This window comes from Capricornis sumatraensis, chromosome 2 (genome assembly GCF_032405125.1).
Source record: "Capricornis sumatraensis isolate serow.1 chromosome 2, serow.2, whole genome shotgun sequence".
NCBI lineage: Eukaryota > Metazoa > Chordata > Mammalia > Artiodactyla > Bovidae > Capricornis > Capricornis sumatraensis.
In genome coordinates this window covers 35,219,647-35,244,280 of record NC_091070.1, presented here as the reverse complement: position 1 = coordinate 35,244,280, position 24,634 = coordinate 35,219,647, and the positions used below count along the sequence as shown (strand labels likewise).

Here is a 24,634-nt window from a genome sequence, read left to right as displayed (position 1 = left end):
GGTCATCACTAGTTGCATAAAATCCACTTTTGGTTGCATGTCACAGTCTGGTTGAGAAATGGTTCATCATTGCATAGAATTCTAAGAGAAGACAACACTTAAACATGATGATATTTTTGATTTGTGGTCAGCTATTGAGGCACCCACTTCTTGAGCTTTTTCACCTTTCCAATGTGCTTCAAATGCCAAACAACCATAGAACAGTCATCACTGAGTTCTTCAGCAACTTCTCCTGTAGTTTTAAGAGAATCAGCTTTGAAGATTGCTCTCATTTGAGTCTTGTCAACTTCCAACAGCTAGCTACTGTGCTCCTCATCTTCAAGCCTCTGTCTCCTTTGCAAAACTTCTTGAACCACCACCGCACTGTACATTCATTAGCAGTTCCTGAAGCCAAATGCATTGATGATGTTGCGAGTTGTCTCCACTGCTTTACAACCCATTTTGAATTTGAATAAAAAAGAAATCGCTCAAATTCACCTTTGGTCAAACATCATCTCCATAGTCCGAAATAAATATAAAATAAACAGCAAGTAATAAGTCAGCAAAAAACATAAAGTGAGAAATGTACATTAAAAATGATGTATAACTTAACCATATTTATTAAGAATGTAGTCCGATATCAAACAGCAAATTTCAACAACGGAAAAACGACAATTATGTTTACACCAACCCAATAATATTACAGGTACGTAAGAAGCTACTTTTCTTTTTTCTTAACTTGATTTATTTTTGGCTACACTGGATCCTCATTGCCACACAGGTTTTTCTCTACTTGTGGCAAGCAGAGGCTACTCTCTAGTTGTGGTGTGCAGGCTTCTCATTGCAGTGGCTTCTCTTGTTGAGGTTCATGGGCTCTAAGGCAGAAGGGCTTCAGAAGTTTGGGCACGTGGGTTCAGTAGTTGGGGCTCCCAGGCTCTAGAGCACAGGCTCAATAGTTGTGGCACATGGGCTTAGTTGCTCCAAGGCGTGTGGGATCTTCCCAGATCAGGGACTGAGTCCATGTCTCTTGCACTGGCAGGTGGATACGTAACCAGTGAGCCACCAGGTTAGTCCCAGAACCTACTACTAACCCTTTTATATTACTGTTAGGGGCTTCTCCAGTGGCTCAGTGGTAAAAAATCTGCCTGCAATGCAGGAGCTGTAAGAGACTTGGGTTTGATTCTTGGGTCAAGAAGATCCTCAAGAGGAGGAAATGGCAACCCACTGCAGTACTCTTGCCTGGGAAATACCATGGACAGAGGAGCCTGGCAGGCTACAGTCCATGGGGTTGCAAAGAATCAGACACGACTTAGCAACTGAGCACATATTACTGTTAACTCATTAAAAAAAAAGACTCAAAGTTAATATATTCAAAATACTTGACCACATACCTGAAAACTAACCATATCCCAAAATCCATCCAGATCTGTACAGGTAGTCTCCTTTTCACCTCGTTTATATTCACAATTGTCCACCAGTCCTTCAAACTGTTTAAACCTTTCTTTCATAAGGAGTCTTGTTTGACCAACTGCTGTGCGAATAAGATCTTTAGCTAGAGAAAATACAAGGTTTTTAAAAGTTAAAGGACAAAACAAGATCTTTATTGCAATTCAACCAGCTGATAAGGTGACCTCATTCCAAACATCCTAGAGTTATAGAATCAAATTTTTACTTTATAGCAAAACAAACAATATCTACTATAAAACTTTGTCATACAAATACAGAGCATTTACTATCTGTTTCAATTCCTGCTAAAAATTAGCAATATACATGCTCATCCTCAACAGCTACACAGCAAAGCATTCTATCTCTCCTTGTATTGTATAAGAACTCAACCTTAAACAACTTACTATACATCAATATCTAAGGACTTTGAGCTGGCAGCACACAAATGACTTTTTCCTGAATAGGCAAGATTATAGAATTTTTCACAAAATTTGATCCATATTGATTTGAGTAATCTTCATTCAGAAAACATTTTTGTATAATTAAGCAATATCAGACATAGTTGTCATTCATGGAATCATAGTAAAAAAAATTTAATAATAAAATTGGCAAATGTCTAACTCTCAGGAATGATAGTCAATATTCTAAATACTTACATCTTTTAAGTTAGGTACCATTTTAGCACAGAGATATTAGTGAACATATATGTCATATGGAAAATTCTTGCTATTTTGAATAATAATGAAACTATAAAGCTGGACAACACTAGATTTTTATGTTTCAGGTAAATGCAACCATATTAAAGTAAACAAAGCTAAGACATTAAAAAATAAGTGTTCTCTCACCATCATCTGGAATGTCCAAGTCAAGTTTCCTGTCCCACTCAAGGCAGTGTGAAGTTAACTTCTCAGTTTCTGACCGGAGAGTATTTCTACAATGAAGACATACATTAGCACTATGACACTTACACAACACTAATTTCCCAGAGCTGATGCTGAGCTATTTTATGAACTGCGATATACTAAAATCCATGAATACATATTGATATTCCATGTCCATCCTTATACACCTAAAACTTAAGTGGATGGTTAATGCTAAGAGCCCATTTTTCAAGCTAATATTTCCAGTTACTTCTGTTCTTATTTTTCAAACGTTGAGCAGAAAGAATCAGACATTCCTTAGTTCTGCTCTTAGTTATTTTCCATGGAACTATGACCAACCCAATTGCCAAGAGTGAGTAAGATGAAGCTAAAAACTGTAAGTCTCAAATTACAGTGATAAGGGCTTACAGATTTTACTTGGCTTTGGTTATCCAAAGACAGCAGCATTTTCAAGTGGGGTCAATTTTTCCTACCAGGTAGCATTTGGCACTCTCTAGAATCATTTTTGATTATCATGAAATAGAGGAGTGCTGCTGGCCAGGGATGCTACGAAACAACCTATAATGCAGAAGACCCCACAACAGGAATTATGCAGCCTAAAATGTCAACAGCGCCAAGGTTAAGAAACCCTGGCTTAAGGTAAATTTAGTATGTTTCTTTACAAAAACATCTGAGCAGGAAAACTGAGGACAGGTTTTCTTAGAAGACAAATTTAGCTGTTTAAATCAATGGCAACAGAGAATAGTTTAATAAATGAGAAAGGAGACCTGACTTAGATCTGACATTATTTAATTGGATAAATTGCTTATCATCTCAATGTCTCAGCTGAACAATATATATAGTAGACTAGTTAACCTCTAAAAGACCTTACAATACCAAAACATTATACATAAAAAGAGATACTCATTCATGAGAGGAAGAATGACTATTAAAACAAGAGTAAAGGGAATTGCCTGGCGTCTCAGTGCTCAAGACTCTGATGGTTTGATCCCTGGTCAGGGAACTAAGATCTCATGCCAAAAAAAGGAAAAATAAATAAAAAATAAATAAAACTAGAGTAAGATAATATGTTTATTTATTTGATTGGTAAAGTTCAAAAATTGTTAATATTGTACTGGAAATGGTATGGGAATTTTCTTGCTATATTCATTCAAAAATTGTAGGATATAATAATTTTCTGTATGATGTGGAATATAAAGGCCTTTCTCAAAATGCACACCTCTGATATGTTTCCAAGGCATTTAGGTGACATGTTGAAGTTCCCCAAATAGGAACTTAATTTTCAATTCAGAGTTAGAGAAACATAATCCTATCTCATGAGTTGACGGGCCACTGAGCCTCCTATTCTTTTTTTTTTTTTTTTAATAAACTTTAATTTGGTTCTTTGCGGGGTGGGGAGGTATGAGAAAATAGGAACTCCCATACCATGCTGGAAGGGATGCAAACTGAGGTCCTCATATATTTGCACATGAGAGAACTGAAATGTATGTTGTTCTTTGCAGCCTTGATTATAATAGTATAGATTGAACGCAATGCAAATAATCAGCAACAGGGACTTATTCAGTAAATTATGGTATATCCATATTATTGGATACTATGCGGCCTTTAGGAAACACACACTCAAAATAACATGAGAGCTCTTTAAGTACTAAAATGGAATGTCTGTTACAGTTAACATTATATGAAACAAAATAGCATGCTATTGTTTATATTTTAAAAAAGAAAAAATATGTTTGTTATTCTACATATGCATTATCTAACTCTGGAAGTATTCACAAGAAATGAATAACATTTGCCTCTGTGGAAGGTTCGAACTATCCCCTCTGTGAGACAGATTTGGGAAAAAGACTTCTCACTTGTATCTTTTACTACCTTTTGAATTGGGAACTAGTTAGTGAAAAAAAAATTATTAAAATTTAAAAGATAAATGAAAATCACCAGAATTCAGTTTCCCCCAATTCATCTATTACATTCAGGCTAAAAATAGTTAATCTTGGTTTTAATTGTCTACACATGAATACAAAATTCTTATACTAGGAACAAATGGACAAACCTGAAATACGGCACATCATGTTGTGGCTGAGATAACTGATCTTCATTTACTTCAAGTGATGGGACTTCTTTTACTGAAAGGCCATTTGAATTTTCATTAGTAGTTCCATTTTTATTTGAGATGTGTTCTATAGATTAAAGGAAACATTACATATAAATTTCAAAGCAGCCACTAACAAAATGATGTCCCCCACAAGACAAATCTGTTTAAATCCTCCAATTTTTTCAATATGAATTTTCAAATTTTATCTCTGACTTAAAGATTCCATTCACCACATATCTCTAAAGTGCCTCCCAATATTCATCTCTTCAAAGTTACATTTAATTTTCAGTCCATACTCCTCATTCCAACTCTCTCTCTCTCTCCAGCTACTTTTCCCCATGTCTTCACATCTTTCCTGACCCTGATATCACATTCCTGAGCTATATGTTGAAAAGGGCCTAATAAACCTGATAAATCACAATTCAGAAAAGCAAGTAAAAAATTAATTAAAATTCAATACCTTTATTCCAAACTGTTAAAGAACCCAAAGGACACTGTGATTTACTTGAATCTTGAGGTACTGTTTTGGCAGAGAAAGTTTTACATTTTTGTGCCAAGATTTCTTTTGTTGCTTCAGTCTTATCACTAAAAACAATAGTAAAAATATACCTCTTAAAACATAAGCCTCATATGAAGGATTTCAAAATGATGTTGCTTTTTAAAAATCTGGGATTAAATAGAAACATGTTTCTAATTTTTTAAAATGTGTCTTTTCTGGACACATTTAAACACCTATAGTGGGAATGTCTGTCTTTACTAATTATGAGATCCAAAGATTACAAACATCTCTTCATGAAACATAAGCACTCTATAGTCTCACATGCTGCTGAGCAGTTTCTAGTAAATTTGCTACCAGACAGTCTTTGCAAAACAACCATGCTGTTTCTATTAAAGATTCTAACTGATTTTCCCTCACTTTGCAAGTTAATTATTTTTGTCTTTAGAAGTAATTTTTCTAAAGTAACACTCAGCAAAAAGACAAAAAAACCCACCATTTCTGAGCTATAGTATTAGTTTCTTTCTTCTAAAAATTTATTTTTAAGTCTTTATAAAAAGATCACCTATTAAAAGCAAAAAAACCCCACAAAGAGTACCATGAAAATACAGATAAAAACAATGTATAGAAAATAGTAAAACTGTGTAGTACATTACTGTACCCTTCTGAAGAATTTTTTTTAAATACCAAATTTTCATGATTTATAATTAACATAATTTACTCACTAAACATTAACCTTTAAAAAGCACAGGACAAATCTAAGAAAGGTGATTGTTAACCATCTTAGCAAAGAATTCATTATTAATTTTAAATTCTTACACTTCTGTGTTTAATGGGGTCCAGGTATAACTGGGTGTCAAGAAAGCATTGGCACTTCTGGGAGTCATAGGTGTTACTTGATAGGTCTTCAGACCATCTAGTGGCTGAAATATAAAATCTTTAGGTGCAAAGGAATTCTTCCCTTTCATTTTTGCACTGTTTGTCTTAGATACATTTTCCATTCTTGATAAGACTCCATCTGGATTCATTCCATTTGTTGCACTGGTTTGTGAATCCAAAGTATTTCCTTCATTATCAACTTTAAAAGAAATGACCTGGATGGAAGGAAACAGAAAAGAGTGAGAATTTCTCTCCTGAGGATATAGAGAAGCCAATTTTTACAGGTCTGAAAATTATTAGAGTTGAGATATGTGTCCCATGAATATAATTTAAGAAAGAAAAATAAATACAGTTAAATGTAAATATGAAATCAGTAGACCAGCTAACTAAACCATTGTTATGATCCAGAGAGAGAGAACCAATCCTCATTAAAAAGACTAAATAATAGGTTTTAGGTATTACAGCAAATTAAAATACGTGAAAATTAAGGTGGAAGACTTACCCAACTAACAAATACCCATCTTTTAATTTAAATTATGTGGATAATTACAATGATTTGAGAATCAGAAATCCAGTGTTTAATGGACGACTATTATTGTCAAGTAACAAATCCTCTTTTACAATAACCTTGATTATAAATAAACTTACTGACTAATGAGAAAAATATTTTTCAATGTGACGCAGTGAGATTAACCAAATATAATGTGAAGCTTATTATTTTCTTTGTCAATTTAATTATTTGGTTTTTGTAAAAAAAAACCTGATGCTAGTTTTAGGCATGAAACATAATGATTTGATATTTGTATGTATTGCAAAGTGATCTAGACAATAAGTCTATCAACATCTGTCACCACACAGTTACAATTTCTTTTATGTTGAGAATCTTATGACCTATATCCTGTTAGCAACTTTCAAATATACAACACAGTATAACCATAGTTACCATGTTGTTTATTACATCCCCAGACCATACTTTGTAACTGGAAGTTTGTAACTTTTGACAACCTTTACACATTTCACCCACCCATACAAGCAAAATTTTTAGAGGATTTTATTCTGATTTTTAATTTTCAGTTAAAAATCTAGCCACATTTTTTTTTAATTTTTAAATTTTTAACTGGAGTATAATTACTTTATAATGTTGTATCAGTTTCTGCTGTACAACATAGCTACATTTCTTATACTTCGGTATAACTTTCTTTTTTAAGGTTAAGGAATTATAGCATTGATTATAAACCAAGGCATTGGGGCCTCAAAATGGTGACTCTTTTCTGAAGACCCTATAAGGTACTATGCTAGACACTGTCAGAAACATTAGAGTACTTAGTTCTTAAAACTACTCTTATGTTGGAGATGGGAAAACAAATTCATAACTTGCCCAGGGTTATATAGCTAATAGGACAATATTCAGACTCAGGCCTAACTGAATCCAGAGTCACTACATTTCACCCTACTCCACCCTCTCTCAGCTAGTTCCCACCTGAAGGTTTCTGTCAGCTTCGTTTCTATCACTTTCCTCTATTTCCTGTTAACCAAGTTATGCTTTCTCTAACTATAAAACTCTGAGGATAAGACATCTGAAAAACAACAAGTAAAGCCTCCTGATGCTCCTTTATGGTTAAGGAGGTTTTAAGACACATGGTGAGTCAACTTCTTGAAGCAATTCTATATGCTTAATTTCCATTTTATGAAAGTAGCAATGAGATTTTCAAAGTATCTAGAGATAAACAGATGTTTATACTCTACCTTGTCAGGTTTTGTTCCTATCTTTTTGGCAGGTTTTCCTTGATTTGGTGCCTTTCTGTCTGCTTCATTATCTAAATTAAAAGTGAAATAAGACACCCATTTTGACTAGATAAAAAAATGCTGCATTAAAAGTACAAGTTAAAAAAAAAAACTAGGTAATTTGGGAAAGGAAAAAAGGCTTAATAGAAATGTACAGCTTAAAGGACATTATGATTAAAATTCATATTAGAAAACAGGATAGAAACAGATGAAATTTCCTGTTTCAAGTATAGGCCATCTGTTTTCAAAACCAAACAAAATAAAAGGTGTTAAGATATTTTACCTTTTGCTTCTAAATATAAAATACATATTTATTATAGAAAATTAGAAAAAATTGTAAAAAGCACAAAACCAAAAATTTTTCTAAAGTTTACATTACTCAGTGGTAATCACTGTTGACACTTAAGAATATGTTTTTAAAAGTTCACATACATATTTCATTATAGAATTTCGATCACACTGTTCAGGGTTTTACCTGTTTCTCTTTGCCCACTTAATATCATTAACCATATCATTAAGTGTTTTTTCACACCTTGTTCTTACATGATTACACTTCTATCCACCAAATGGATGGACTATTATTGGGGCTATTAATTTTTTACTTTGAATCACTGCTTACACCAATTCAGCATTTCAACATTTGAGCACCCACTGTGTGCTAACACGATATCAGGGCACAAAACCTGCTTTCAGGAGTTAGAATCCCATTTCCTCCTGTCCTACTCAAAGAAGTGTAAGGATCTTAAAAACTGAACACAAAAACCCTCAAGGATCAAAACATAATCCTAGTTCAGTCACTGATCAAGAAATTGTTCTTACCATTAATAGCCCTTGTCTCTGGCTTTCTTGCTGCTGTAGACGGGATTTCCTTGACAATCTGCTTTGCTGCTTGAGTAGATGATCGAGTGAGTCTCACTGGCAGCATTACAGGTTGTACAGCTGCGGAAGGAAAAAAAAAAACGAATCCTTTTGGTGGTTTTAAATTATTGTGGCAATATCAGAACTTACAAAAATTGCTAATACTTCTACCTTTTTTCTCTTTGTCCAACACTTTCTTCTCAGAAGTCTGTCTTTGACCAGGTCGGATTGCTCGAACATCAATCCCATTATCACTCTATTTAAAAGATAAGGTATTAATTAGGTGATTTAATTGCATAATGAACCAAACCACCACATTTTTAAGGTGTAAACTGACATCTCATTTGAAATCTGCTACTGTAAAGGAACCAGCAAAAAATCCACTACCCTAAATGAGATGAAGAAACAAGTTTTCCATTACATAAATTTCCTAACAAACCTTTCCAGAATCCCAGAATTTAGAAAAACTATTAAAAAAATAACTGACTATAATCTTCTGAGACTCCTTAAATGCAACAGGTATCTTTTTATTTAGAAAATTCCTCTCCTGGAAGAAAGCTCTTCCCCACAACTCACTCTTCTACTTCTTGAAAGACTGCATTTAAACTGCCACCAACTCAGTGAGGCATGATCAGAAGTCTACCCTATACCTACTTCAAAACTCTCCAGCTCTGTTCTTTCTTCTCTTTCATCTCCCCCATAATACTTTTGACCATCTGACACACTACGTGGTTCTTTTTTGTTTTAACACTATCTCTTATGTAAAGTCCTTGAAAACAGGAAATTTTGTTTGTTTTATTCACTATTATATCCTAGAGCCTAGAAGAACGTGACAGTCACTCCAATTCAGTAACGACCTGAAGCAGCTTCCTCACCTGACAAAGCACTCTTTTTCTCCCTGCCCACTTGACTTTAGTAATCCTCCTAGCAGCTTCATCCAAACCAGTGTTTTGAAGACCATAAATTTATAAAACTCACCCTGTGTGCTTTCTACTTCTATCTGCGCTTCATGGTGACATGGGATACATAATAAAAGCCCAGTAAATAAACAAAAAAGAATGTGTCCGAGTTTAGTATAGATCTCATAAAGGATGTCTGTGCAAAGTATTTTAAGGGACTGCTTCCTTGGCATGTAGCCAAATCTGCTCTGTCACCATATAGCAGCATCTATTTTGGTACTATTAACTCTGGTAAAATAATCACTATTGCTTAAAGCTGACATTAAATTAAAAATAAATTTACTTACTCAGAAAAAAAAGGACAATTTGTCATTTTAGTAACACTGACCTACTAAACTACCAACTATACCTTAGTCAGCTCCATTTGGTTTCTGGCCTTTGACCTTGTAATCCGTACAGAAGATGGAACATCCTTAAAACAGTCAAAAGAAGATAAAGTTTAAAAAATATATTAAATAAACTGCAAAATTTATTTCCATAAAGCTCCCATTTTATACATTTATTTTTGAGTGGCTGCATAGCATGCCATGTGGGATCTTAGTTCCCTGACCAGGGGTCAAACCCTCACCTCCTGAAATGGAAGCTCAGAGTCTTAATCCCTGGACTCCCAGGGAAGTCCAAAGTTCTCATTTTAAAGTTATAAATAAAAAATATTTATATTTTAAATTTATATATTTATATTAATCATTTACAGCTAAAAGATACTTGCTAACTTACTGTTTTCTTTTTTTTTTTTAACTTTTGTGGGTTTTTTGGCCATGCTGCACAGCTTGCAGGAACTTAGCTCCCTGAAAAGGGATTGTATCCCAGCCCCAGCAGTGAAAGCACCGAGTTCTAACCACTGGACTGCCAGGGAACTCCTTAAATTACTGTTTTTTTTTTTTTTTTTTTTTCTGGTTCTGGTTTGATTTAAAATATGTTTAATTTAATAGCTTCAAAACTTACTCATATTATTCAATAAGGAAAGAGAAGAAATTTCAAAGCATATTTTCCAAGTTATTAGAATCCTCATTAGTATGATTAGCTGGACATATTTGGAATGGGGTAGATGAACAAACTGGGAAGATTCCCTGGAGTAGAAAATGGCAACCTGCTCTAGTGTTCTTGTCTGGAAAATTCCATGGATAGAGTAGCCGGGAGGATGACAATCCATGGGGTCACAAAGAGTCATACATAGCTGAGCGACTGAGCACACAGATGAACAAACTTGAGTATTAGAATTTTTTTTCTTGTTTATGAAAAGATACTGTACAGCTTAATTCCCTAGCTTTGACAATTTGCCTTCAAATCTCATGATTACACAGCTGTTCACTGTCAGTAAGAAAATGGAGACCTGATCAAAAAATGTGGGAAAAATTGAGGAGAAAGACTGATTAAAAAATTATAAGATATTTATCAACTCTATAAAATTTCTTAAGAAGCATAATCAGACTTCTCTAGATGAGAAGTCATTTTTCTTCTCCAAATCTCAATGAAAACCTAGTGCTAAAGAAATTAGGCTTTTCTTAACAGTACTTAAAAGGATTAAAATTCAGCAATGGCTATTACCTAAATAAAATGAAGAACAATTATTGACTCCTCACTGAATCATACTATTTAACACAATGATGGGTCTCTTGTTCCTCTTACACATATTTCTTATCATATTTTAAAAGTTGTTTATGGTGTAGACCAATGAATGGCATCCTATATATTTTTGAAAAGATAGCTTAAATCTAATCCCTTCCAAGATGTCTTCTCTGATGTTCCTCCAATGCAAACAGTCTCTCCTTCCTCTAATATATAGAATGTATTTATCTATATCTTTCCACTTGAACTACATTCTATTAATTTTGGTCTCTTCTACATTATCCTAAGATCATACAGAGTAAATAATCAAAGATCTGTCAAACGAATTATTGAGATTCATGAGGCCTAAAAAAGAAGCAGTATCTTGGGGCTTTATATTATCAATTCTTACTTAAATCAGGAATGAGTATATATAGTCAATGAGTTCATTTATATGTATCTTTAAATTGCAAACCACCAATGACTGCCTAATCTACAGTCCAATTGATCTGTTCAAATTTCAACTTTTTTTTTTAGGTTTTAAATTTACTTTTTAATTGGAGGAAATTGATTTAAAATGTTGTTGGTGTCTGCCATACAACAATCCTAATTATATATACACACATACATGTATCTCTTCTCCCTCGTGAGCCTCCCTTCTCTGCCCCCATGCCACTCCCTCTAGGTCATCACAGCGCCTGGCTGGGCTCCCTGGGTTATACAGCAACTCCCCACCAGCTATCTGTTTCACACGTGACAGTGTATATACGCCAAAGGTACTTTCTCAGTTCATCCCACCCTCTCCTTCCCCTGCTGTGTCCGCAAGTCTGTTCTCTACATCTGTGTCTCCAATCCTTCCCAGCAAACAGGTTCATCAGTACCATTTTTCTAGATTCCATAGAAATGCATTAAGATATTTGTTTTCTCTTTCTGACTTACCACATTTTCTTTATCCATTCATCTGTCAACAGACATCTAAGTTACTTCGTGGCTATTGTAAATAGTGCTGCAATGAACGCTGGGGTATACGTCAAACTTCATCCTTGACTTACTCATCATTCTCTTTACATCACCCCTCCTTTTAGCATTTATTCTCTTGCCATTTGATCAGTCCTTTTCAACATATCGCTGCCCACTTGAAGCTGTTCTCTAGACCTCACTCAGATAATTGTACATATTCTTACTGGAGTGGTTACATTTAGTCCTACAACTTAAACTCCTAATATTACATCCTAAATCCACATTTTAGCATGAATCTCTAGCCTGATTTCCAAATAGGATTTTTTTAAAGGTTATTAATATTCACCAACTTATGCTTATTCCTTTTCTTGCCTTCCTCATCTCTTTTAGCAGTAGCAAAGTTTGTAATATTATTTTTTTCCCATACATTCTTTCTTTAAAATTTATTTTTAATCAGAAGGTTAACTGCTTTACATTGTTGTGTTGGTTTCTGCCATACAACATGAATCAACTATATGTATATGCATATCCCCTTCCTCATAAAGCCTCCCTCCCACCCCACTCTCCCGTCTAGCCTCTAGTTTATCACAAAGCACCAGGCTGAGCTTCCTGTGTTACACAGCAACCTCCTACTAGCTATCTACTTTATACATGGTAATGTATATATTTCAATGCTCCTCTCTCAATTCATCCCCCCCTTTTCTTCCCCTGCTGTGTCTACAGTCTGTTCTCTGCATCTGCATCTCAATTCCTGCCCTGAAAATAGGTTCATCTGTATCATTTTTCTAGCAATCCCCCTAATGGGCATATACCCTGGGAAAACTATAATTCAGAAAGACACATGTACCCCAGTATTCACTGAAGCACTTAATTACAACAGCCAGGACATGAAAGCAACCTAGATGTCCATCGACAGATGAATGGATTAACAAGTTAGGGTACCTATATACAATGAAATATTACTCAATCATAAAATAAACATGAATTTGAGTTAGTTGAACTGAGGTGGACAAACTTAGAGCCTTTTATAAAACTTGTATTATTGCTCAAACTATTATCTTCAGAACAATCATCCTTAACTCTTCAACTTCCTTTACCCCTCACTACTTACTTGAGGTCACCAGTCCTGTCAAATTTATCTCTTAAGAAGTCTTATATGACACCTGTTAGAAAGGCCATTATCAAAAAGACAAGAAATAATAAGCATTGGTGAGGATATAGAGAAAAGGGAGCCCTACCACACTGTTGTTGTTAATGGAAACTGGTGCAGCCTCTATGGAAAAAGAATGGAAGACCCTCAAAAAATTAAAACTAGAACTACCATATGATCCAGCATTTCCAATTCTGGGTACTTATCCAAAGGAAATGAAAACACTGACTCAAAAAGATACATGTAGCCCCATGTACACTGCAGCATTATTTATAGTAGCCAAGTGTCCATCAATGGATGAGTGAATAAAGAAACTAATAGTCCATTTGTGTGTTTTTAATATTATTCAGCCATGAAAAGAGAAGGAAATGTTGCCTTTTGTGACAACATGAATGGACACTGAGGGCATTATGCTAAGTTGGACAAAGACAAATACCATATGATCTTATATTTGGAAGTTTAAACAAATAAGCCAGAGAAAGACAAATACCATATGACCTTACTTATATTCGGAAGTTTAAACAAATAATAATAAAAAACCCAACCTCCTAGATAAAGAACAGACTGGTGGGGGGCTTCCCTGAGGGTCCCGTGGCTAAGACTCTGTGTCCCCAATGCAGGGGTCCCAGGTGCGATCCCTGGTCAGGGAACTAGATCTGGCATGCCATCAGTAAGAGCTGGAATGCCACAACTAAAGATTCCACATGCCACAACAAATATCAATAGCCCTGCATGTGCCATAACTAAAGACCTGGTGCAGCCAAATAAATTAATTAAACTAAACTTAAAAAAAAAAAAAAAAGAACAGACTGGTGGTTGCCAGAGGTGCAGGTTGGGCAAAAAGGGTGAATATAGTCAAAAAGTACAAACTTCCAGTTTTAAAAACAAGTCAGTCCTGGGAATATAGTATTCGGCATGGTGACTACAGTTAATAATACTATAGTGTATGTTTGAGCATTGTAGAGTAGACCTTAAATGTTCTCATCATGAGAAAAAAATTTTTGTAACTATGTGTGGTGATAGATGTTAACTAGACTAATTACGGTGGTCATCTTATAACGTATACAAATACTGACTCATTATGTTCCACACCTGAAATTAATGTCAATTATATCTCAGGGAAAATGATGTCTTAAACCTATTTCTTGTTTTTAAACCAAAGGCCCAGTCCACTTATCTCATTTCTCCTAATCTATGTATAGAGAATAGTCATAATATATGATTCACAACTGGTCTTCCCATCTATAAAAGCTTGCCTTTCTAGACTATAATCCTCAAGGCAAGGTAATCTTCCTGAAATTAGTTTGATAATGGTACAATCTCATTTATAAGCCTCCCTTAACCCTGCATATCCTATAAGGTAAATACCAAATTCTCTGGCACAGCATTCACTGTTTAGCCTGACTCTACCAGGTTTTTTCCAATCTCTCCCCTGGTTTTATCCAATCTCAACCTACCAGCAGTTACATCAAGAGACTCTGTTTTCATCTTCAGAGTTACTATGATGTCATTCCCACCGCTATCAACTAGGGGACTCAGGGAAATGATTATTTTAGTCATCTAATCTTTAAAGAAAATACCAGTTAAAAGCAACTATTTCTCTGTATCAAGTTAGGATACTAACCTTTTTTGGCTCAGCTTTCATAGCATTCTGGTTTGAGAAAAGAAAACAAGGCATATCAGGTCTATAAAGACCCACTTTAAATACTCCTCGTTTAGTTTTCTCTCTCTGCTCTTTCAATTTTTGAAGTTGTTTTTCTTCTTTGTATTTTTGGAGCATCTGTTTTCGTTGATCAAAGACAACAGTTTTTGTTGACTCTAAGTAGGAAAAAAGAAAAAACAGTATATAAAATATTTCAGATAGAAAGTTAGGCAAATATCTTAACTTCTAACTTCAACTGTTGCTAAGAAGTGCTTTTAGTAACTTCCTATTAATTCCTCAGTCCTTCAATTTATTTCCACCTGTCTTAAAATTCCTATTTCTTTTGACTTCACTTGCTCAAATATCTAATTGCTTGCTATGTACTAGGGATGTATTACTTCCCTTTTAAATTAGTTAACTTCTGTGACAGCCAGACTCCAAGCTGACATCCAGGGATTCTCGCCTCCAGGCAGCCATGTCTTGTGTCATCCCCTGCCGTCTGAACAGGGCCGACCTGTGTGACCAAGAAAGTACTGTGGAAACGATGGAGAACAACTCCATGACTATGCAGGTTAGCTCCTGGGTTGGGAAGATCCCCTGAAGGAGGGCATGGCAACACACTCCAGCATTCTTGCCTGGAGAATCCCCGTGGACAGAGGAGTCTCGAGGGCTACAGTCCACAGGGTCACAGACACAACTGAAGCAACTTAGCAAACACTCTTAGATCACTTGTTCTGGGGGGATGCCAGTGGCCACGTGGAACTGTAAGGAGACTCAGGAAGCCGCACAGAGATGTCTGCATGACAAAGAACTATGGCCTCTTGCCAAAAGCCAGCATCAACTTGCTGGTCACATGAATGAGTCACTTTAGAAGCGAATCCTTTACAATAATCAAACAGTATGGTAGAAGCAGATTTCCAGTCTCAGTCAAGCCCTCAGATGCATCCTGGATAACATCCTGACTGCAGTCTCCAGAACCACCTAGCCAAGCTGCACTCAAATTCCTGACCCACAAAAACTGTGTAAATTAATAAACATTTATTGTTTTAAGCCACTGAATTTTGGGGTAACTAATACTATTTCTTTCTTTTGATATTTGGGCTGTCAGTTTCTTTAGCTCAATTTAGGTTTTCTACATAAATCTTCTTATGTTTCTTTAAACTATGAAGCATTTTACAATATAATGCTTATTTAATATAATAAGGTTTGCTGAAACATTTTTATATGAAAAATATAAGTGGCTACCGTGTGTGAGACATTTTTAGGTAGGAAGAATAAGTAAGAAAATGTCTGCCCTTGAGGCGCTCAAGGGAACGTAGTTTCAGTTTAGCATGATATAAAAAGGAGAATGCACATAATAAAGAATCAGTACAACAGCTATCTGGAGAGATCAGGAAATGCTTCCTTAAGATAGCACACCTAAAAAGGGTTCAGAGGAATAAGTAAGTGTTTGTCCCCTGGGTAAGGATTAAAAATAATCCATACATAACTGCATAACTGAGTAAATTTACTACAAAAAGGTATATACTTAAAATGAGGGAAATTTATAGTATATAAATTGGACCTTGATAAAATTGTTAAATAAAAGAAACCCCCAGGCAGAGTACAGAATATGCAAAAGCACAGATGATCAAGTGGTCAGTCACCAACAAACCCCTTTATCTTCGACTTCTCTGAAGGTTCCCCTCAGCTCTTGACTGAACTGAAACCTGGCTGTCCCCTGAAGTCACTGCTTCCCTAGTTGTCCTCTCAAGAGGCTGACTGTTTTTTCTCCCACACCAGAGTATCACTGCACCTAAAGAGGAGAGATGACCTCATTGTTGGTTCCTGATTATGTCTTCTTCTTCATTTAAAGATCCCAGCATTACATTTCATGTCATCAGATCTAACTACCCAGTATCTCAATCTGCTTCCACGTTTGTTTCTCCTTCCTTGATGGCTTTAGCTCGTGGCTCACTGTCATTGTCTCCATCACTACTCTTGCACAAATCTTGATGACTCATCCAGTACCCTAGCTTCTCAGTTCTTAGGTGTTCTTTCTTCCAGTGATCTCTCTTCCACTGTATCTCAGGTACCCATTCCCATGATCACACCCATACCAGTACTTCAACCTTTCTCGTGTCATGGCACGCATAGAATAACATTCACAGACCACACTGCTTGTGGTCAAATGCAACTAACCAGCCAAAGAGAGAGAGGTCTGATCAACCCAGGCCCTGCCAGAAACTGCAAGGGCTCAGAGGACCAATTTCCTGTCACACCTGTATTCATTCATGAGATAACCAGGCACTTGAGACCTCACTATTACTGATAAATACTGTATATCCTTCATCAGCCCAATTTTAAGAAATCCACTCTCTGATTACCATATCTTATCTTTCCAAAAATTCTTTGGCTCCACCAGGACGTACCAATGCGCTCCTGACCTACGATCATATTTTCACTGTCTTTCACCTCCCTCACATCAAGTGTTTTCATATCCAATTTAAAGTCCATGATTTATCATCATAATCACTACTTCAACTTTTTGGCCCCTCTCTCACTCTGGCAAAATCCCAATTCCAATTAAAGGCCTCTCTGTGTCTACTTCCCACCTGCAATGCGCAAATGAATATGGCTGGAACAGCACACAAAATGCATGCTACTTCTTTCCTTTCTACAGCTGACTCTCCATATTCCTGGGTTCCACAGCCACAGATTCATCCAACTGCATACGGAAAATATTCAGGAAAAAAAAAATTCCAGGGGATTTCCTAGCACTCCAGTGGTCAAGAATCTATCCTACAATGCAGGGGATGCAGGTTTGAACCTTGGTCAGGGAACTAGACCCCACATGCCACATCTAAGATCCCATATGCTGCAAGGAAGATTGAAGATTGAGTGCCACAAGTAAGACTTGGCACTGCCAAACAAATAAATATTTAAAAAACCAAAATACCATGTATAAGTTGGCAACACCTGAATTTATATATCTAGCTCAGACTTCTCTGAACTCATCTTGGATATCCAACTACCTTTTCAAAATCTCTTTTAAATCTAATAAGCATCTTCAGTTTAACACATGTAAAACTGAACTCTCAGTCTTACCACTCCCCCAGTCCTTTACAATTTAGTAAATGGCCACTTCATATTTTTAGGTGCTCAGGCCAAAAACTTTGGAATCATCTTGATTCCTCTTTCTTACTCATCTATATTTATTTAACTTTTTGGCCACTCAGCATGTGGGATCTTAGTTCCCTTACCAGGGATCGAACCCTCACCCCCTGCAGTGGAAGAGTGGAGTTTGAACCAGTGAACCTCCAGGGAAGTTTCCTTGACTTCTCTTTCTTTATCAACCCTTACATTGAATCCATTAAGAAATCATATTGGTTCAACCCTCAAAATACATCCAGAATTCAACCAACTATTTTTGCTGCTACCACTCTGGCTTCCCTGGTGGTTCAGACAGTAAACAGTCTGCCTGCAATGCAGGAGACCCAGGTTCAATCCCTGGGTCAGGAAGATACCTGGTGAAGGAAATGGCAACCCACTCCAGTATTCTTGCCTGGAGAATTCCAAGGACAGAGGAGCCTAGTGGGCTATAGTCCACGGGGTCGCCAAGAGTTGGACATGACTGAGCAACCAACACTTTCACACTTTCACCACTGTGGTCAACCATGTACTAAATTATTACAACAGTCTTCAAACTGGTCTCTCTGTGGCTATGCTTGCCACCCCACAATCTATTCTCAACACAGTAGCCAACGAGATGCCTTTAAATCATAAATCAGAGAAACACTCATTAACCCACTAAACATTTCATAGTAAGTAAGTCGCTTAGTCGTGTCCAACTCTTTGTGACCCCATGGACTGGGGCCTACCAGGCTCCTCTGTCCATGGGATTTTCCAGGCAATAGTACTGGAGTGGATTGCCATTTCCTTCTCCAATATTCCAGAGTAAAAGCCAATGTCCTTATAATGATAAGGCCATAAAGGCTCTATGGGAACTTGCTTGCTTTCTCCAGCCATGCTTCCCTATTCACTTTCTCTGGAAAACACCTGGCCCACTCCTACCTCTGCTGCTGCTGCTAAGTAGCTTCAGTCATGTCCGACTCTGTGCGACCCCATAGATGGCTGCCCACCAGGCTCCCCCGTCCCTGGTATCTCCAGGCAAGAACACTGGAGTAGGTGGCCATTTCCTTCTCCAATGCATGAAAGTGAAAAGTGAAAGTGAAGTTGCTCAGTCTTGTCCAACTCTTCGCGACCCCATGAACTGCAGCCCACCAGGCTCCTCCGCCCATGGGATTCTCCAGGCAAGAGTACTGGAGTGTTGCCATTGCCTTCTCCAACTCCTACCTCTATGCCTTTGCAAATGAGGAATAAAAGACACTTTAATAGCACACTGACAAAGTTAAATTTCATTTGAAAGATTTTGGCCGAGGAATGAAATGTTTGAGAGGGTCCAAGTAGAAGCAAAAAGACAACTCAGAAGGCAATAACATCACCTCTTCTCACAGAAAATGTCAGTTCTTTCTTCAAAGTCCATCTTATACAGTTCTATGACCCAGTTTTCATTTCCTCTGAACTCCTAACAGATGTTATCCTTTACTCTATCCCTCTCAATGACCAACCCATTTCCTTTGATCTTCAAACATAAACCATCACTTCATCTCAAAAACAAAAACGCTACAACATATTAATCAATTCTTTTCTCTCACTTTCTTTTAGAATCACAAAAATGACAAATCTAGAAGAAATAGTTTTAGCCCACCCCTCCTTTTTACAGAAGCAATTAAGCTTTATATGTTGAGTGTCTGGTATGTGTCAAACATTACACTGGTTCTGGAAAAATAATAAAAACTGAAGCAGTGAACACTTAGAATAATGTGACATCTCATCTCTATAAAACTTCTAAGACTATCTCTCTCTGCCATTTCTTCAAAGTTCATCTTTGCTTTGTTTCACTGCAATCTAGCTCCTGCTGCTGCTGCTGCTGCTGCTGCTAAGTCGCTTCAATCATGTCCGACTCTGTGTGACCCCAAAGACAGCAGCCCACTAGGCTGCTCCATCCCTGGGATTCTCCAGGCAAGAATACTGGAGTGGGTTGCCATTTCCTTCTCCAATGCATGAAAGTGAAAAGCGAAAGTGAAGTCGCTCAGTCGTGCCCGACTCTTAGCGACCCCATGGACTGCAGCGCACCAGGCTCCTCCGTCCATGGGATTTTCCAGGCAAGAGTACTGGAGTGGGGTGCCACTGCCTTCTCCCAATCTAGCTCCTAGTACCTGCTATATAAACACAACTAAATAGGAGTCCAATGACTCATTCTGCAAATGCATGCCACTTTCCAGTTCTCTTCCTTCTATTCTATAGTATCCCTTGCCTTCTAAGACACTCGTTTTTATTATCTTTATCTTTTGCTGAGACCATTCCTTTCTTTTTTAATTGGTTCTTCCCCTCCTAACCACCCCAAATCCTTCTAGGCAAACTACAGGGATGAATACTTTGATTTAGTATCCTTACTTTGTAGATACTTCAATCAAGCATATCCATATGTATTTTTAATTGCAGCATGCAAATTCTCATCATCAGTTATATTTTTATATAACCCTTATCAACTTATCTTGTTAATGTTTATCTTACCTAAGCTCTAGAAGTAAGAAATTAGGATTCCTATAAGGCCATATAGGTAAAAAATGTTATAATACTCCATAGGTGAATGGCGTTAGCCTAGATAGGGACGTTCAGTCTTTGCTTGAAATAGGCAGTACTTAATTGTAGAAAACACAGTTATTTAGAATGTTATTTCAAAACTCCATTCTTCTGGTCAGGGTTTTTTTAAACCTCAGATATTAATACTCTCAGGTAATAATACTCTCAGATATTACTCTTCAAAGCACTTGAAATTACAATCAACCTTTACTTACTTGGCTTGATACTGGCCTTTTCTGGAACAAGCTCTTGAGATGTCTCATCTAATTCAAGAAGACTTCTACTTTCCAAGGTTGGAATGTTGACATCTTTCAAACCAAAGTGTCTATTTCGTTCATATTCCTTATGTCTGTTTTCCTTCTGAGACAGTGATTTTCTATGAGCAATTTTAGTTCTAATCATGTCAGTACTTAAATCCTTTCTGTGCCGACTGGCAAAATGTGATGAAGACATCCTGTCAGGAAAAAGAGAGAAAGACAAACTTACATGGAATTTCATTTTATATTTTAAAAACTCAAGATTCCAGTTCACTTCCTATACCACTTCAGAGCTTTCTGAAATAAAAATGTTAAAATACAAAATGGAATGTACATGTGACTTAAGAGTGGGAAGAAAGTTATCAAAAGAGAAGATGCTACAAACTATTTTGGGGTTCTGAATAGGAACTTGTTTGACAGGTGAAGTGAAGTCCAGGAAGCCAAGGTTTGGAATAGAAACAAGAGATTCTAGGCTTACCATAGAGAACGCTGCAAAATGTATGAAGTAAAGGTGAAAATAGGGAAAAGTAAATGAAGGACAGTATCCAGAATAGTTGCCTTAACCTTCCCCTGCTGATGAATGCAGGCAGCCTAGCACTTTTTCTCAACCCAAAAGACAAAAACAAACAAACCCACAAGATGTCTATTATATAGTTAGAGAAGATAAACAGGCAGTCAAATATGAGATTGAGAAAAAAGGGTTTCCAGAAGTACCATAATGATGTAGAAGGATAACCATATGCTTACTTTGGTGAGACAGAATAAAATTCTTTTAGCTATATAAGAAGTCATATAGTTTATTTGGCATATACTCTTTTCTTAGAAAGACCCCTGAGAATGTATTGAAGTAAAACAAGAGAGAACAAGAAAGATGATGTCATGGGTTCTAAGAAACTGTGGATCCAAATGAAAGTGAAAGAGAAGTCGCTCAGTCCTGTCAGACTTTTTGAGACCCCATCAACTGTAGCCTACCAGGCTCCAACTGAGAAAGAGAATAAAGGAAACTGGAATATCTAAGAGCCTCACCTAAACAACTAGTGGAGAGAACAACTAAGCCAAACTGGAGAAAAAGGACCAATTCTCTAAAGAGGGGCGGGGGAGGGGGGGCGGCGCAGGGAAGGATGGAAAGTCTGTCACAAGGAATTTTAAAAATATATAAGCACATAATGCTCTTCAACAACAAGAATAACTAAGAAAGTACCCTAGAAAACTGCACATAAAAATCTGCATAAGAAGTGAGGCAAATTAAAATGCTATTTCAAGCAATCAATAGAGTATAAAATAGGAGAATTCATCTGATTTGAATGACTCATTAGAAAACATCCTGATGCTGGGAAAGACTGAAGGCAGGAGACGGGAATGACAGAGGATGAGATGGTTGGACAGTATCACCAACTCGATGGACATGAGTTTGACCAAGCTCCAAGGAGTTGGTGATGGACAGGAAAGCCTTGCAAGATGCAGTCCATGGGGTCACAAAGAGTCCGACATGACTAAGCGACTGAACTGAATGCTAAAAACATTCTTTTTGAAGGGTCCAGAGGAAGTGATAAAGAACTGTGCTTTTTATCAAGAACTCTCCTCTACTATTTGATTTACCACTTCTCACAAATACTATGGAACACCTGCTCTCCTTGCTGCACAGCAGGCCAATGAAGGGGAGATGACGTGTAGAGGTAAGGACTTTATTCCTGAGAGCTGACCAAGAAGATGGCACACTAATGTCTAGAGTTCTGAACAAAGGCATTTTAATTTTCGTTTAAGAGTCAAGCAGAGGGGTAGAATTCTCTGAGGCAGGACATTATGTATGATTATAATAACAAAAGCAACGGAAAAGCAAGTCAAAGAAACGGTTCCAACCTGGAGTCAAAATTGGCTTTTCCTGCAACAATATTAAGCAGTTATTAAAGAAAAAATAAAAATTATGTATTAGTTATTTAAAATACGGCATAGCACTGTACTGTACACAGCAAAGCGAGAAAGGACTAACACTAAAGGCATATTTTATTATCATCTAAATCCTAAAAGGTAGTATGCTGCCGCTGCTGCTGCTGCTAAGTCGCTTCAGTCGTGTCCGACTCTGTGCAACCCCATAGACGGCAGCCCACCAAGCTCCCCCGTCCCTGGGATTCTCCAGGCAAGAACACTGGAGTGGGTTGCCATTTCCTATACAGATGAGATAAATTAACTGCCCACATAAGCACTGTTAAAAGGTAGTGGAGCTGAAATCCCCAGCCCCGCAGCCCGGCCCTTCACACACATTTAAGTTCTCTACTCTTGACTGGAGTTTCTGCCAGCCTGAAAGTCTAGAATGCCTTACTTAGTCTTGCTTGCCTAGGGATTGTCAACCCAAGCGTTTTTAGTTGTCACATAATCTGTAAGGAGCTACTGCAATAAAGTTGGGGCCAAATGCCAATTACACCCCGGTGGAGAAATGCTGCTGATACACAGATCTTCTCAACAAATATTTACTCTTCCAGAGGACTGCGTCAACAGCTTCCGGAAGGAGAGGTAATGCGGTCCTAGAAGAAGCTCCCCCAAGCGACGTTCAGAGCGTTGCCGCCAGTCCTCGGACGCTTTTATAACTTCTAGAAAGAAGCGAACCGTGTCCTCCTCCAGCTCCCCAGCACCCACCTACCTGAGGCAGTTTCTAGCGTTAAACCTCAACCAAACTAAAAGGAACCCTCTGGGCCCGGAAGACCACCACCGCCTCCGAAGAAGGAACGTCTACAGCAAGAAGCGACAAAATTCAAACTTCCCGCACAGAGCCGCTGATTGGAGGTATTTTAACCAACACTTCCGGTAAAAAGTGCCCGCCTCTTCCCCTCGACGAGACTCGCTATTGGCTCGCTCCTTGCCATATTTGAATTGATTGAAAGGTGAACGGACCATTCAAAGGGTAGGTGTGAGCGGACTCTGGGCGTGTCCGGGATGCTCTATTGACGGAGGTGGGAGGGCGGGGCGGGGAGCGGTGGGAGGGCGGGGCGGGGAGCGGTGGGAGGGCGGGGCGGGGAGCGATGGGAGGGCGGGGCGGGGAGCGGTGGGAGGGCGGGGCGGGGAGCGGTGGGAGGGCGGGGCGGGGAGCGGTGGGAGGGCGGGGCGGGGAGCGGTGGGAGGGCGGGGCGGGGAGCGGTGGGAGGGCGGGGCGGGGAGCGGTGGGAGGGCGGGGCGGGGAGCGGTGGGAGGGCGGGGCGGGGAGCGGTGGGAGGGCGGGGCGGGGAGCGGTGGGAGGGCGGGGCGGGGAGCGGTGGGAGGGCGGGGAGCGGGGCGGGCTAGAAGCGGGAGTGGCGGGTGGTTGGCTGTGGGCTACGCTTGCCTCGCTTCTGCAGCTACATGGCCCTCGCGGGTATCGGAGAAAGGACGGATGGAGGAGAGGGGAGTCAGAGTTTGCAGGGCTTTTTATTGTTGTTTTTTATTTGCCCGGCTTTTTAATGTCCTTGTTTAATTACATAAATCAGCTGAACTTAATGAAATATTTTCTTCGCTTAAAGTTTTAAAGAAAGTTTTATCACACCAAATTGCTCCTTAAATCATTATTAGTTTTATTACTTGTTACTTGTCTGTTTTCTCGTCTACTTTAAAAAATAGATATAAAGTAATTACATTCAGAAGCATAGGTTTTTTTAGTGTATAATCTGATGAGTTTTGCTAAATGTAATCAGCTGTGTAACCACCACTCAGTCAGGATATGAGAGCATTTTCAAAACCTTTGAGTTCCTCAAGCCCCATTCTAAATCTCCCAGCGTGTAGGTGCTCACTCTTCTGATTTCTGTCACCTTAAAAATAGGAGTGGTAGGTACTCTCCTGTTTGCCTTTCTCTCAGTGTATTGTTTGCAAGATCCATCCCTACCTTTGCATGAATCAGCCTTGTTGTTTTTATTGCTGAGTAGGATGGTGTGATCACTCACCTAGAGCCAGACATCCTGGGATGTGAAGTCAAGTGGGCCTTCGGAAGCATCACTAGGAACAAACTAGTGGAGATGATGGAATTCCAGTTGAGCTATTTCAAAT

General features: G+C 38.0%; 1 protein-coding gene across 1 annotated transcript in view; it reads right to left on the bottom strand.

The window, feature by feature from the left end:
• DLGAP5 (DLG associated protein 5) overlaps positions 1 to 23,333 on the bottom strand; it is a 42,224-nt gene extending 18,891 nt beyond the window's left edge. The window contains exons 1-12 of the mRNA XM_068965816.1: positions 23,262 to 23,333; positions 20,582 to 20,820; positions 14,661 to 14,854; positions 9,728 to 9,790; positions 8,591 to 8,675; positions 8,381 to 8,500; positions 7,523 to 7,593; positions 5,717 to 5,991; positions 4,862 to 4,986; positions 4,360 to 4,486; positions 2,271 to 2,356; positions 1,371 to 1,531 (exon numbers count right to left, since the gene is read on the bottom strand). Coding sequence (XP_068821917.1) covers positions 1,371 to 1,531; positions 2,271 to 2,356; positions 4,360 to 4,486; positions 4,862 to 4,986; positions 5,717 to 5,991; positions 7,523 to 7,593; positions 8,381 to 8,500; positions 8,591 to 8,675; positions 9,728 to 9,790; positions 14,661 to 14,854; positions 20,582 to 20,819 — 1,545 coding nt within the window. The 5' untranslated portion in view covers position 20,820; positions 23,262 to 23,333. The remainder of the gene's footprint in view (positions 1 to 1,370; positions 1,532 to 2,270; positions 2,357 to 4,359; positions 4,487 to 4,861; positions 4,987 to 5,716; positions 5,992 to 7,522; positions 7,594 to 8,380; positions 8,501 to 8,590; positions 8,676 to 9,727; positions 9,791 to 14,660; positions 14,855 to 20,581; positions 20,821 to 23,261) is intronic.
• Positions 23,334 to 24,634: the final 1,301 nt, after the last annotated feature.